This window comes from Delphinus delphis, chromosome 3 (assembly GCF_949987515.2).
Source record: "Delphinus delphis chromosome 3, mDelDel1.2, whole genome shotgun sequence".
Lineage (NCBI taxonomy): Eukaryota > Metazoa > Chordata > Mammalia > Artiodactyla > Delphinidae > Delphinus > Delphinus delphis.
The window spans coordinates 123842375-123857628 of record NC_082685.1 but is presented as its reverse complement, the minus strand read 5'-3'; the positions used below and the strand labels follow the sequence as shown (position 1 = coordinate 123857628).

At 36.4% G+C, this 15254-nt stretch overlaps 1 protein-coding gene across 1 annotated transcript in view; it reads left to right on the top strand.

Moving 5' to 3' along the window:
* IPO11 (importin 11) overlaps window positions 1-15016 on the top strand; it is a 221902-nt gene extending 206886 nt beyond the window's left edge. Inside the window, exon 30 of the mRNA XM_060009435.1 lies at window positions 13615-15016. Within this exon, the coding sequence (XP_059865418.1) occupies window positions 13615-13779 (165 nt within the window). The 3' untranslated portion in view covers window positions 13780-15016. The remainder of the gene's footprint in view (window positions 1-13614) is intronic.
* The last annotated feature ends 238 nt before the right edge of the window (window positions 15017-15254 follow it).

Below are 15254 nucleotides of genomic sequence, written 5' to 3'. Positions count from 1 at the left end.
TTAATAGTGGTTCTCAACTGAGTGTAATTTTGCCCCCCCCACCCAGGGGACTTACAGCATTGTCTGAAAGACATTTTTTATTGTCACAAGGCCAGAGAAGTGCTACTGGCATTTAGTGGGTAGGAGCCAAGGATGCTGCTAAACATCCTGCAATACTCAGGACAAGTAATTCTTTGTTTTATTTCACTGAACTGTGGGTAGTGGCAGGAATGTCACTCAGACATTTATTTAGCTGCCTACTGTGTGTCAAAAAAAAGGTGGGTTGTAGAGGGCCTGGTATACCATATGATAAGTGTGGTAGGCAGAATAATCTCTTTCATCTTCAGGCATATCCGTGTCCTAGTTAGTCCCTGGAGCCTGTGAATATGCTGTATCATCTATGACTATGTTTTGTTACACAGCAAAGTGGAATTAGGGTTGCTAATCAGCTGATCATAAGGGAGATTATCCAGGTGGGCCAAATGTAATCACAAGAGTCCTTAAAAGTGAAGAGGGAGGGCTTCCCTGGTGGCGCAGTGGTTGAGAGTCCGCCTGCCGATGCAGGGGACGCGGGTTCGTGCCCCGGTCCGGGAAGATCCCACATGCCGCGGAGTGGCTGGGCCCGTGAGCCATGGCTGCTGAGCCTGCGCGTCCGGAGCCTGTGCTCCATAATGGGAGAGGCCACAACAGTGAGAGGCCCTCACCGCAAAAAAAAAAAAAAGTGAAGAGGGAGGCAGAAGGGAGAGGGTCAGAATGATGCAGTGTCAGAAAGACTCAACCTGCTATCGCTTTGAAGATGGAGGAAGAAGCCTTCTAGATCTGGAAGAGCCAAGAAAACAGATTCTGCCCTGGAGCCTTCAGAAAGGGAGGCAGCCCTGCTGACACACCTTGATTTTAGCCCGGTGAGACTGTTCTGGCCTTCTAATATACAGAACTAGAAGGTAATAAATTTGTGGTTGATACAGCAGCCATAGAAAGCTAGGAATTTGGGTTTTATTTGGTAGGAATAGGGAGCCGTTAAAGAGTTGTCATCAAAGGAGTGACCTGGTCAGATTGTGTTGTAGAAGATTGTTGTACAACCATATTCTACCACGAATTTGCTTATTCATCTGTTATGATTGCATAAATGACAGTGGACCATGAAACTTCAGATACCATTTAAATTTTGTGAATTAGGGTATAAACCCTGAATTCCAGAAATATGTCCACATTTTCATTGTTACATTTCACATTTCATGGGTAGAAGGCCTTGCTTATTAATAACTGTTTCTTCTCTTTCCTTTGAAGTAAAGTTATCTGTATAGATATTTGTCTCATAATTCCTTAACATACTTTACATATGAATTTTATAGATGTTCACTTTTTTTCTTTAGGAAAATGCCCATTATGTAATGTGACTGATTGTCAAACTATAGGCTCTCTTCTTTGTTTCCTTTGTTCATTTCCATAAGCTCTAGAACTATTAACCATACAGCCTCTCCATTCGCTCTTACCTTTTATCATTCCTGACAGGCTGCCACCTGTGGGGCCCACTGCACCAAAAATCCACAGATTTTCTTTTAACTGAACAGCTATAAGTGCATGCTATAAATGGTTTTGTCTTTTATAAACAAAATTGTGTTCCACTCAAAAAAACTATAATGCATCCTGTCAAGAGCTTCTCTAAATAAAAGGGGATCTTTTCACTTTGTCATTTTTTTGTTGTTGTTGTAAAACTCAATTATTCGGGGAAAAAATCACTTATTGGCTATTTTACAGAATACCTATATGTTCTAACTAAATTGGTTATCAAGCCAGTGTTTCTCATGCAAATCCTATTCTCCTTTATTTTTATTGTAGACTAGATGTATTGGGTTGGCCAAAAAGTTCATTTGGAAAACCCCGAACGAACTTTTTGGCCAACCCAATATATGTATTTTAAAAGAAATTTACCATCTGATGGCTTTTTAAAAAATTTCTCAGTAAATGAAAAAATTGAGCAGAAAACTTTTGGTAAGAAAAGGTTTGAGACTGTGCTTAGCCATACAGTTGGGGAGAGGCTTGCAATGTTATGCTTGCTAAGAGAACTTGACAGTGTTTTCCTACTCCATTCATTTCCTACGCCATTCATGTAACTACAGATTAACTGCTTCCACCCAGTGAATACCGATGCCATTGGATGTACCACATAACCAGCTAGCTTTCTTCTGACCTGGATACCTGAGAGAAATATCTTCTCTTTGCTGTCTGCCGGCACCCTCTTCACCTCCCCCATCTTCTCTCTTTATCTCCTCCCTTCATCACACATACACACAGTGCTGCCTCATTCCAGAGGACATTTTATGCAGCAGCTTTTTACCATTTAATATAAAAATTTATCACACCACTAATTTTCCTGTTACCTTAATTCCACCCTACCCCCCAAACACGTTTTACATACAGGGTGTGGATGTAGAATGGTACAAGATGGATTCTCAGTAACTTTTCATTGAATTAGATGCTAGTGGTAGCAAATTTCTTAAACGTGTATAAATCAGCAGTTAACATGAACTGGAGATTTGGGTGACCTTTTTTTAGGAAAGATCTGGCCTGTGGTAACTAGGTGTTGATGAATTGCTTCTAAAACTCTACTAGTTTCATTTCATTATGAATTTATTCCTTGAATAAAGAACAAGTGTAATTCTTAGAGACTGGTACAAGATCATTTATGGTCTTAAATCGGATGGGTATTGTAGATATTCTGATTGTGATTACTCTGTTTTTATGTAAACAAAATAAATGTTGATAGGCTTGGTTCTCTGAGACTTAAATAAACTCCAACATTAAAAGGTAATAGTGGGACAGACATTTTGAAATGCTTGAATTGTGTTGTTTTCTAAAGACATCATAGTGTTACATCTTTATTAATCATAGTGTTGCTGTTTTTTGAGTTTTCCACTTGACTTCCACACATAATTCAGTTCTGGAGGCACTGCTGTGCAGTTATTCCTTTGTTTTGTGCCAAGCATGCCTACTACAGTAAACACACAATGTAATTTAAATCATGTATGAGATCATTTCAGGTACTCCAGCAAATGTAGGTTAAACAGCCATAGAACAGTTTTTCCCTTCACAGAAATAGTAAATTAGTGCAGGTCTTAAAATACTGCAGATTCTCTAATTTGCTATATCAGCAGATGGTCAGAATGGGAAGTTTTCATTCCTGTCATATTCTTTCATTTTTATAAATTATTGATGGTTTACAATTTGATAAACGATAATCCCAGTTTTTAAAGTAGATTGAGGGCGCTGACTGGCTCCTTATTAAACGTTCTTGGCTTTAAAAGGTCTCTTTTGGAATTTCCTGTATATAGCACTTACACTTCGATCCTTCACCTGATAGCTTGACCTTGTAGAGCATCTTAGCAGGAAAGTAGAGATTCTCGTAATATTTGCTCAGTGATCTCACTCCTTGGAACCATAGAAGCAGTTGGAGCAATAAGCAGAGAGAAGGGAACTGGTGTTGCCTATAGATGGCTCACTCTGATGTTCTCAGTCCCTTTAATAAGGTTATACACAGAAATAAATGATATTCAGAAAACTGAGCATATCCAAAGATAGCATTTAGATTGCAAATAGAAAATCTCATCTGAGTTTTCTTCACTGTTTCTGTTTATAAATCTTTTCCATTCTCTGTATCACCTGGAAACTACATATAATTGGATCAATGTATTGTGGTACATATTTGGTTTTATAGTATATTATGTCACAGATTGGACAAACATGAATATTAATATTATCTTTGAGTAGGAAGTAGAATCAGAGGCATTGCTAAGTGGTAACATATTTAGACATCTAGCAGGCCGTTCTAATTTAATAACATTGATGTTATTAAATTCAGTATTCTGTTACACTTTGTTATGTAGTCATTTTACTCTGATGTTAAGATGACTGGAAGGAGGGCATCTTCCTCTTATTTATTAATTTAGTTATGTATTAGAATTGATTTTTTTTTAATATAAAGAGATAACTCTGTTGCTGGAAATTGAATGGAGATAGTCCTTAATTTACACAGTAAAATTAGCTTTATTTACTGCTAAAATTGGTTTATAGTAGAAATGCTTTCATAAAACATGAAAATGGTCATTTGAAAAGGCAGCATATTTTTACAGGGTTCTAAAAATACACCTATTATCATAACATTTTTATTGGTGCAAAATTTATCTTTCTACACATTTCCATTTTGCGATATCATGTCATCCCCATGGCCTTCTGAGTAAACTGATGCTAAGGATAGCCTATAGTAGTCTTGTGATCCTATGTAAAGTTGAACCTAAGAGGATCTCCTAGTGGTTGTGTAGTGACAAATCTGAATAATATAATCAGTAAAGTTAATTTAGTAGCTGTAAATAAAAATTTTACCCTATAAATAGAACATACATTTTTTTTAATGTTCATAAAACATTTAGAAAAAGAGCATAGTCGAGGCTTACAAAAATACCTCCAGTTTTTCAGAGTAGAAATAGTATAGGTCATATTCTCTGACTGCAATGAAGTGAAACCCGAAATTAAGCAATTGTTGAGAAAAATATTGGTCACATAAAGTTTTTAAAATGATATCTTAAAGAGGAAGCTTGCAATTTTTAATTAGGTGACATACTCCACTGAGATTATTACACATAAAAATATGTGGGTACAACTAAATTATACATAGCCTTAAGTAATGTTATTATCAAACAAGAAAGAATGAAAATAAATCAACCCAAAACTCATTTCAAGTTGTCAGTAAAAAGCAAAAGTCAGCCTTAGGAAACCTAGAACCCAATATGGGGATTCTTCCAGATGCTAAGTATGTGTGTTCCAATTATACATTCTGGAACTGGGAAATAGCCACAAGATGGGCAACCCACTGGTCCCACTGTGAGTTGGACCTGAGCTTAAAAAAAAACTCCATTGCCCACCTGACCTCCCTGAGCTGCTACTCTGGTGAGCCACAATCAAGGGGTGGGGGAGTGAATATAAATATCAATATTAGAGATAAGGACACATATAACTTCAGGAGTTATACATGCAGCTCTTGGCTAATCAATGGAAAATCTTGTCAGAATGGACAATTTTTAAATAAAATATAAATTACAAAAAAAGTACAAAAAACAAAAAACTTAGGACCAGGTAGAAATAGATGTATAATAGCCATGGAAGAAATGTTTTAAATTGCCTCCCCACTCCTCAAAAAAAAGAACAATAAAACACCCTCCCGCAGTACTCAGGAACGTTTATATGCTCATTTTACAAGTGGTTTTATTGGAATGTACTATCAATTAAACAGTTTAATGCGTTTAACTTTTCTAATGACATCCTTTTGGCAGCAGCTTTCCTTCTCTCTCTCCCTCCCCCATTTTTTCCTCCTTCTTTCTCCCTTTTTTCCTTCATTCTTTTCTTTCTTTCTTCCTTTTGTAGTATCAGAATTTAAGGAACAGGTAATGCTGTGCTAGTTGAACTATTCTAAAACCTAGAAAGCTGTGGGAATTGTCAGGAAAAGAATGAAACAGAAAAAAGAAAAACAGTAAATTTTTATATTTATAAAAATAGATGCAAAAATATAAATTACCCTTAGCAAATTGAATCTAGCATTAAATTCACCATTTATCCCTGGCAAAGCCTCTATTGAAATAGGAATAGAATAATGATATGCTTTTAACATGTTAAAAAAATAACTTTTTAAAACTAAACACAAACATACCACTGGATAATGAATTCTAGAGTCAAAAACCAAACGTCAAAGGGCATTAAACTTTGGGATGGTGGAGGAATCAGGCAATGATTAAAAAAAAGAAAGACACTGACATTGCCTAGTATGCATACAAGTAAAGTAAAAGGAATTTAAAAATGCCTCACTGAAACTAAAGGAGAAAGGAAGCCCCGAAGAGTTTCTAGAAATAGATGGTGGTAAATGGGAATTAAGTTTCATATGTTTTATTTAGTCTATTACCTGTATTCTTTTATTTTACTAAATGTAAAAATATAGAGTTTTTTTTAGGTTCACTTGAGACCTTAGTCCTCAAAGCTGGTTTTTCCAAATTTTTCTGTAACACTTAGATGTGCATCAGAATTACCTGGAGAGCTTTTAAAAATCCTCGTGCCTGAAGCCAGTTAAATCAGAATTTGTAGACGTAAGACTTCGATGTCATCATTTTTAAAAGTTTCACAAACGATTCCCAGTGTGCTGCCAAGGGTGAGAACCACTGTTCTTTAAGGATTTTTGGTTAAATTGCTGAAGGCTCCCTTGCCTCCTTAAGATGCCTTATTGTGAGTTTTAAAGGAAATACTATAGGTGAAGGACCTAGCCTGTGCCTAGCACATGCCTTGCTTGTGTTTGGAGTTTAGTAAATATAAATATATTTTGATTTCTATTTCATTGCTCTTATGAAGAACATTCCATAGTGAGACAAATGTGAAGAAATAAGCAGATGTTCTGTTCCTCAGAGCTGGACTTGAAATAAATAGTTGGGCTCATTGTTTAAATTTTGCATTTCTCTTAAGCTTACTTTGCAAAGAGTTGATGCACCCTCCTATGAAAGGTATAACTAGAAAAAAATTAAAACTAGAGTAAAAATACCCAAGTAGTAATGGTCTAGGACTGGTGGAGAGAATAATAATTGTATCAGAAAACGTAGGTTACAAGCTAATAACTAAGTTGAAATTTAAGTTTTTGTCATTGAGATAGGCGTGTGCTGTCATTTTTATTTCATTAAGTCTGGGTCCCAGTCTTTCTAGACATAGCAGTGTAAATAGTTCCTTTACTTACAAGCTCATCAGATAGAAATTGTAGTTTAAATTCCTCAGGGAACAGCCACAACAGTGATTAAAATAAAAATACATTTAAAAATAGAGTAAAGTAAAAATCTCAGGTGGCTCCCTTGGAATTTGGGTTTCACACTTGGTGTAGTTAGTGACTAAATTTGCATTGCCAAGCCCTATTAATTAGGTGGGTTCTGGTTGGCATCTGCAGGCCTCAAACTCTTTGTTAAGCCACCAAATTAAAAGAGTTTATATCCTAAGAGATTCTAGAAATTTAGACGTTTTAGATATATTTTAGAAATTGAGTTACCTATGGTGAAACAATCAGAGGTCAAAGAAGAAGATAATTTTAAACAAAAGATATTTTCATCAAACTACGGAATTTTTGAAGACCACATGGTTATACATTGTTATAAGCAAAATTTTTTTTAATATTTTTGGCCTGTTGCATAGCTAGTGTGTTTATACATAATCTACCAGGTTTCATAGAAAGTATATTATTTTTTAAAAGATCTTCTGTGTTTTTCTAAGGCAGGAAACTTTTTCTCTTTAGCAAAATATCATATGAAAAAATGTTACAGTAAATAATTTCTGAAAATTATCATAGGTTATATGGAGACTTGAAAAGAGAGCAATTACACAATATGCCACATAACCTAAGAAAAATAGAAGATTCAGCTTTACTGAGTATCTTCTGGGTGAAATTGAAGATTAATGCAGTGAATTATATTTTAGTTTTAAGGAATAAAAATCTCAAAGAACAAGAAATGTACATCTTCGTAAGTAGCACCACAGGAGCTAAAAATCTTATACCAACTTTAAAGATTAAACACCTATGGGTCAATTGTTGTAGGTCAGAAGGCTATATAGTTACCAACAGAAGGACCTCATACACAGTTCAACCATTCTGAACTGTACAGAACCATACAGAACCGTTCTGTCTTCAAGTAATAATTTCAGAACCAGGGAATACCGGACTTGCTTATTAAAATCCAATGTATGTACTTTTGAAGTAAGTCAGGTTATTTAGCACTTCATTTATTAAGCATAACCCTGGAGTCAGGAATTCTAGCTAGTTATCTTCTGCTAATAACTGAAACCTGTTATAAGGTTCCTAATGTTATCATAACCATTTTAAAGGAAATATTTCTTAAATAATCATGTGCTTTCTTGAAGGGCAAGAATGGGAGTTAGGGGCTTCCCTGGTGGCGCAGTGGTTGAGAGTCTGCCTGCCGATGAGGGGGGCGCGGGTTCGTGCCCCGGTCTGGGAGGATCCCACGTGCCGCTGAGCGGCTGGGCCCGTGAGCCGTGGCTGCTGGGCCTGCGCGTCCGGAGCCTGTGCTCTGCAACAGGAGAGGCCACGACAGTGAGACGCCCGCATATCACCAAAAAAAAAAAAAAAAGAATGGAAGTTAGGCATATGGAAGCAACAGAAAGAGAACAAACCAAGAACTTGGAAGTCTGTATTCTAATGGCATCTACTGATGCCGTTAACATGAGAAAAATCAGCTTTGGATGTCATTCAAAGCTTAGGGTTGTCAGTTTTTCTCATTTTGAAAATGAGCTTGCAAGTCTTGCTGCTTAAACATTCTGTATATATAATGAACATTTGTGTCAGCTAATTGAGGCGTCTAGGGCAGCTTGTCCCCCAACCAAATGGCCACAGAGGTATGTACTTTTTTAGTCTGAGTCCTTTTTTAAAAATAGCTCTTTAAAGTTTTGTTTGACATAGTTTCCCTTGTTTGTTTTTGCTTTTGTTGCATGTGTATTTTGGTTATGATATCATATCCATGAAATCATTGCCAAGGCCACTGTCATGAATCCTTTCCCCTATGTTTTCTTCTAGAGTTTTACAGTTTGAGGTCTTATGTTTAAGACTTTAATTAATTTTGAGTAGATTTTTATGTGTGGTGTAAGATGAGTGTTTCATTCTTTTGCATATGGATATACAGTTTTCCAACACAATTTGTTGAAGAGAGTATCCTTTTCCCACTGTGCATTCTTGGCACCATTATTGAAGATCTATAGGTAACTCTATATGTGTGCATTTATTTCTGATCTCTCTATTCATTTCCATTGCTCTGCATGTTCAACATAGTACTGGAAACCCTAGCCACAACAGTTAGGCAAGAAAAAGAAATTAAAGGCATACAAATTGAAATAGTAGAAGTAAAATTGTCTGCTCTTGCAGATGACATGATCTTATATATAGAAAACCCTGACGACACCATTAAAAAAACTGCTGGAGGGCTTCCCTGGTGGCGCAGTGGTTGCGAGTCTGCCTGCCAATGCAGGGGATGCGTGTTCGTGCCCTGGTCCAGGAGGATCCCATATGCCGCAGAGTGGCTAGACCCGTGAGCCATGGCTGCTGAGCCTGCACGTCTGGAGCCTGTGCTCCAGCAATGAGAGAGGCCACAACAGTGAGAGGCCCGCATACTGCAAAAAAAAAAAAAAAAACTGCTGGAACTAATAAATGAATCCAGCAAAGTTGCACGTTACAACATCAATGTACAAAAATCAGGTGTGTTTTCTATATGCTAATAATTAGCTGAAAAGGAAGTTAAGAAAACCCATTTACAATAGCATCAAAAAGAATAAAATATTTAGGCATAAACTTAACTTAGGAAATGAAAGACTTGTAGACTGAAAACTTACAAAACATTCATGAAATAAATTAAAGACACAAACAAATAGATATCCATGTTCATGAATTGGAAGGCTTAATATTGTTAAGATGTCCATACTACCCAAAGCAGTTTACCAATTCAGTGCAATTCCTATCAGAATCCCAATGGCATTTCTTATAGAAATGAAAAACACAATTCTAAAATTCATATGGAACCATAAAAGATCTTGAATAGCCAGCCAAAACAGTCTTGAAAAAGAACAAAGCTGGTGCCATCACACTTTCTGACTTCAAAATATATTACAAAGCCATAGTAATTAAAACAGCATGGTACTGGCATAAAGATAGATAACCTTGTTATTTTGGAATAGTTTTAGGTTTACAGAAAAGTAGCAAAGGTAGTACAGAGGGTTCTCATGCACCCTTCACCCAGTTTTCCCTAGTATCAACATCTTTCATTAGTATTGTACATTTGTCAAAGCTAAGAAACCAACTTTGGTATATTAGTATTAACTAAACTCCAGACTTTATTTAAATTTCACCAGTTTTCCACTAATCTCTTAGTTGCAGGATTCAATCCAAAATAACACACATTGTATCTAGTCTGGATCTGTTTTTTAATAGTTTTCTGTTTCTTCCCATTATCCCCAATATTTTCATATTGTCAATTGAGCCTCAGTATTGCTGCCTTTGTTTTCCTTGTAGGAGGTATTTATCTCCTCAGATTTGTGCATCTAAGCAAACCTGCAGCTAAACAAATATAATCACACCTGTTAGAAATGTGTGGGAAAGAAGAATAAATAATTTGATTTTGTAAGATTCTTCTATGAGTACTTTGTTTAAATTTGCAGATATAGGTGTCAAACTATTTTGGTCATTCACCTTCAGAAGTTAATTTCTTGCCTCCCAGTTTATTCTTGATGGTTGAGGCTGCCAGATTAATGATCTCTCTGGTTTATATACTGTTGCTGTCCATGTCCTGCAGTGATAACATTTGCGAAACTGTGACTTCACAACCAGAATATTGATGTTAATGAGCCAAGATATAGAACATTTCTATCAGCACAAGACCTCTCAGTTGCCCTTTTATAATTAAATCCACTTCCCTCTTGCCCATGCCCTGTCCTTTTGGTTGGTATTGTGAGTGATTTCTATTGAAACCTGGGCATTTTTGGTATTGTGTTATGAGACTCTGCATCTTATTTCTGATACTGCTCTGGCAGAAGAAGTGGATGTACCACTTTTGTTACTGCCAGGTAGGGGAAGAGGCCGTGTTCCCCACTAAGCCTCCACTGATACCTCCCTGGGTGAGGAAGGGGAGAGTTCAAGATCCCCAAGGACCTCCACAGACATGGGAGGTGGGTTGAATCCTTCTAATAGCTCAGTGGGACTGGGGCCACAGTTTATTCTGTGGTGTTTGGCTGAAGTAGAGCAATTATTGTCTAAAAGTTTTTTGTCTTGCTTTGTGGTCCCTTTCCTGGTCCTTTGGCTAGAGAGTAGTCTATTTGTTTTAGCTTTTTTTGTCTGTGCTCATTGGTGTTTCCAGGTTGCTGGCTTCTTCAGCCCCAAATCTGGAATTTATGAGGCAAGAAGAAAGGGCACTCAACACCATGTTGTTCCTTGGGTGCTGTGCTGCCTTCTTCTCTCCATCTTTTAAAGTCTTCTTATGTTTGTTTATATATAATGTCCAACATCTTCCTGTTTATAATTTACTTATTATGTTAGAAAACTAATTATTTTCTCAAGAACATACCACCTAGTAAACATGCTAGGCATTCTGTATTTTTTCACATTAAATCAGATAATTAAGTTCATTATGTTAGGTGGACATTATTTGCATAAAAGTAATAGTTTTGAAAATGTTGTTAGTGACTTCAGGGTCTCTTAATTCTAGTGACTATAGGCATTATTGCATTCAAAGAAATGATACCTGGATTTTTAGTGCATGTGCAATGATAATTCTTCTCTAGGGAATCATGTGGTCAATCTGTTTTATATATTTCTTCAAGAGTATTAATAACCATGATTAAGGAATGTCTGCCAGAAGCCAAAACAGACATTTATTTGTGAACGTGTAGTTTTTTTCACTAAAAGTAGTGTGTGTTTTGTTTTGTTTTTAAGATCTTGTAAGGTATGTAATTGGAGATTCTGTATGTTTTTTTAAATTCCTTCTTCCCTCCACAAGTCTTCTTACAAAACAGAAATACTTTTAATCTTCTAATGACTGATCAATACACTTTAAAAAAATATATACCAATGTCGTGTTATGCCACAGCTGGTGGGGTTTAGTATGGGGATACTTTTCCTTTTTATTAGTCTGTTGGAAATTAAAGCGTGGAGATGTGATAAGTTAACTGTTTACAGTTTCTTAGAGCAAATTGAAACAGCATTTAAACCACACTCTTAAGCTTTGTTTCAGTAGTGGGAGTGACTTGTTGAACATCATCTTCAAGCTCAGCTTCTTTTCACTCATATTGTAGCAGGTAGTTTTAGTGACTGATATTTCAACAAAGTTCACATCCTCTTTAGTAAGAGGTCTATTGCTTACTAATTAAAATGATATTGAACATTATTGCATGTTGCTTAAGGGAGTAGATATTTTTAAATGTTCATCTTCAATTTCTGTGCATGATATCTTCAGGCTTGTGAATTTAGAGCTTTGTGTCTGCAGTTTTTCTTGCTGTTCTTTCTCCTGTCCATCTTCCAGGAGAATGAGTATTGAAATTACCCTTGCCTTGGATTTATCCTGTAACTCTGGAATGTTCACATAAGGGGTTTAATTTCACATTCATGCCTCCTATGTCTCTACCTCTCAGTTACATTTTCTATTTGTGGTCATTATTTTAAAATCTAGGGGATATATGTATACGTATAGCTGATTCACTTTGTTATAAAGCAGAAACTAACACACCATTATAAAGTAATTATACTCCAGTAAAGATGTTAAAAATAAAATAAATAAAATAAAATCTACTTACATTGTTCAAACTGCATATCTGACTCAGCTACTTCATCTACGTAGAATAGAATTGAGTCTCAGTAAAGGAAAGAGAAGAATTTCTCACACAGAAACTCATGCACTTTACTTAAAGCCTTACACATTTTCAGCATTGTTGATAATGAGAGCAATATACAGCTGAAAGCAAAGTTGTGTTATTTTTCAATTCTTAGATTTTAAGGAATTTAAATACTGATAATACCAGTGGTAACAGTGTCACAAGCTGAAAACTCTTATACCTTTTAAGTTGGTACAAACTGTAGGAAAAACAACCTGATAATATATATCAGGAGTCATAAAATTGTCTATGCACTGTAATCTAGTAATCCTTCTGAAATAGTGGTAGATATCCTCAAGAAATAATTTGAAATGTATAGGAAAGGCTGTATAGATTGTAACATGGAACAGTGTTTGTGAAAGATTTTTCAGCAAAATTATAGTTAAAATTGTATTTAATCTAGACCATGATTACTTCAACATGCCTATAACAAAAAAATTATGACATAAGTTGATTTAGAATTCTTAAACTGTGTTAGAGTAGAATTTTTTGTGTGATAGTATAAGTGCAAAGAACAGAACTAATTGTATATTTATGTGTAGGTATGTGCATGCCACAGGCACAGAAAAGGCCAGAATGTTCTCTGTTGTGATTGTTATCTTTAGGAAGTGGATGGATGGGTTATTTTTATTTAATTATATTTCTTTTGTTTTTCAAATATCCCAATGGAAGAGGAGGAGCACGTGTTTGGGTTGTTAAAATCTATTTTTATTTATTATTTTTCTTTCTCTTTTTTAACCAGAAGAATATACATGTATATAAGTAGCATAGCAATCCAGGATAGGGCAGTGTTTCCTCTGTCAGTCCTGAGGGCCTCACTAAGCTGCCACAATAAAGTACCTGATCTTCCTACGAGGAACCCTGGACAGTTGTGTTTAAGTGCTCTTTGGCATGTTATGTTCCTTTTAGGATACTTTCCACCAGGTTTTGATTCTTTACATGGATGAATTGTTGAGAAATTGGGCTAATCAGATGACTATGCTTAGAGGCCCTAGGGAGCTGAGGTTAGACTAATTGAGTGAAATTTTCTTTGACAAACTTTTCCACAATGAGGCTCCTTTAGAATCCCTTGCAAGAAGGGAGGCAGAAGCAATTTTGTTGCTGTGAAAGACATTACAAAGAATTGAGTCACTCACATGTAAGAGGAACTTGTTTTGCCTCTCTGACACAGTGTGGCTCCTCTCTGTCCTGCAGCTGGCCCTGAAGGACCCTGTGCATACCGTGTCACTGCAGCAGTTCATCTACGAGAAGCTCAAGGCCCAGCAGGAGCTGCTGGGAGAGCAAGGCTTCCAGTCCCTCATGGAAACAGTGGACACCGAGATCGTCACCCAGCTACAGGAGTTTTTGCAGGGCTTCTGAGAGCACGTGACATGTGGCTGAGATGACCAGCCTGCCATCTGTGTGTGAGAGCCTGCTGAGACGATGGAGAAATCCCTTGTGTATTGAAAGAAAGATGGGAAGACCACATGTTTGTTTACTACAAAATTCAGCGAATACATGTAAATCCTGCATACCTAAAATCACAAACCTATTCCTCAAAAGAATTTAATTTTATATTTATGAGGGCCCTGTGTTTACTAAAGATAGATTTGACAACAATAGCTGCTTAGCTTCCTGTTAAGAGAAGAAACTGTTACCTTTTAATCATATGCTCTTAACACTTGAGAAGAAGAAGGCTAATGTCTGAGATGTTTTTCTGCAACCAAAATTAGTTAAATTTGGCTGCCTTATCTATCCCTTTTTTAAGTTAATGAGACTACAAGTTTGAAAAATGACAAACCTGTTCAGATGATGCAATTACAGAAATTTGTATACCAGGCAAAAGTATATGAATAGTGACAAATATACATTACTGAGATTATCTTGCAAGGGAGTTGCTTTCATCTGACATAGAAAACATGTTTTATCAGACAAATGCTTTTATTTTCATTCTAGTAATTTGATATGGGAATTAGTAATGGGTTTTTTTTCTTGTGTTATTTTCAGTAATTACATTTAGTCTTTAAATGCACATTGTAAGGCCCACAGATGTGAACCTGTGGTACTGCAGTGCCAGGTGGGAGACCTCTGGTCGTGATTTGATCCTAGTTCCTTTGTTACCCCTGGAGTCCAGGAGCCCTGTGAACACTGACAGAAACCAGCAGCCACAGACCCCCTGTGCTGCGAAATGGCTGTGACAGGCTGTTCAGCACTTACCCATCTCAGGTTCCTCTGTGCAGGGGTACATCAGGGCCTCGATGATATGGATACACGTGGAGGACTCAGCAGTGATCCCCAGGGTACCGACACTGATGCGACAAGTCTTCCTTCCTTATTCCTCCAACATGCAGTACCAAAAATGGGGAAAAAGGAGAAAATAAAGCCTTACTTTGTTTTACTTGCCATTGACTGTAAGGAACCTTTAAAGCATTTTTAAGAAAATACTCAAAAGCAAGGTTGGAAAATGTCTGATCTTTCTATAGAAAGTTGGGTACAGTATGTAACTGCAGGAAACCCACTGCCCCTTTGTAAGTTGTGGAACCCAAAGTGTATGGAAATATTTGATGTTTTAAGCAAAAGAAAGAAAATATGGTCCAAATTAAATTTTCCAAAGATACCTCACCTTTGCTTGCCTGATTATTTTTCCTGCCTTACAAAAAATGAGTTCATAAAAATTGCCCAGTGAATTTTAAAGGAAAGTTTTCTTTCATACTCTGGTGTTAACTATGTCCTAGCAGGTGGCAGTGCTTCAAGTAGCAAATCCTAGTTACCCTTTCAGTTTCTCTTTTCATTTAAAGACCAGAAGCTTCTTTAATATGATATTTCATTTTTTTTTAATTTTTATTTTATATTGG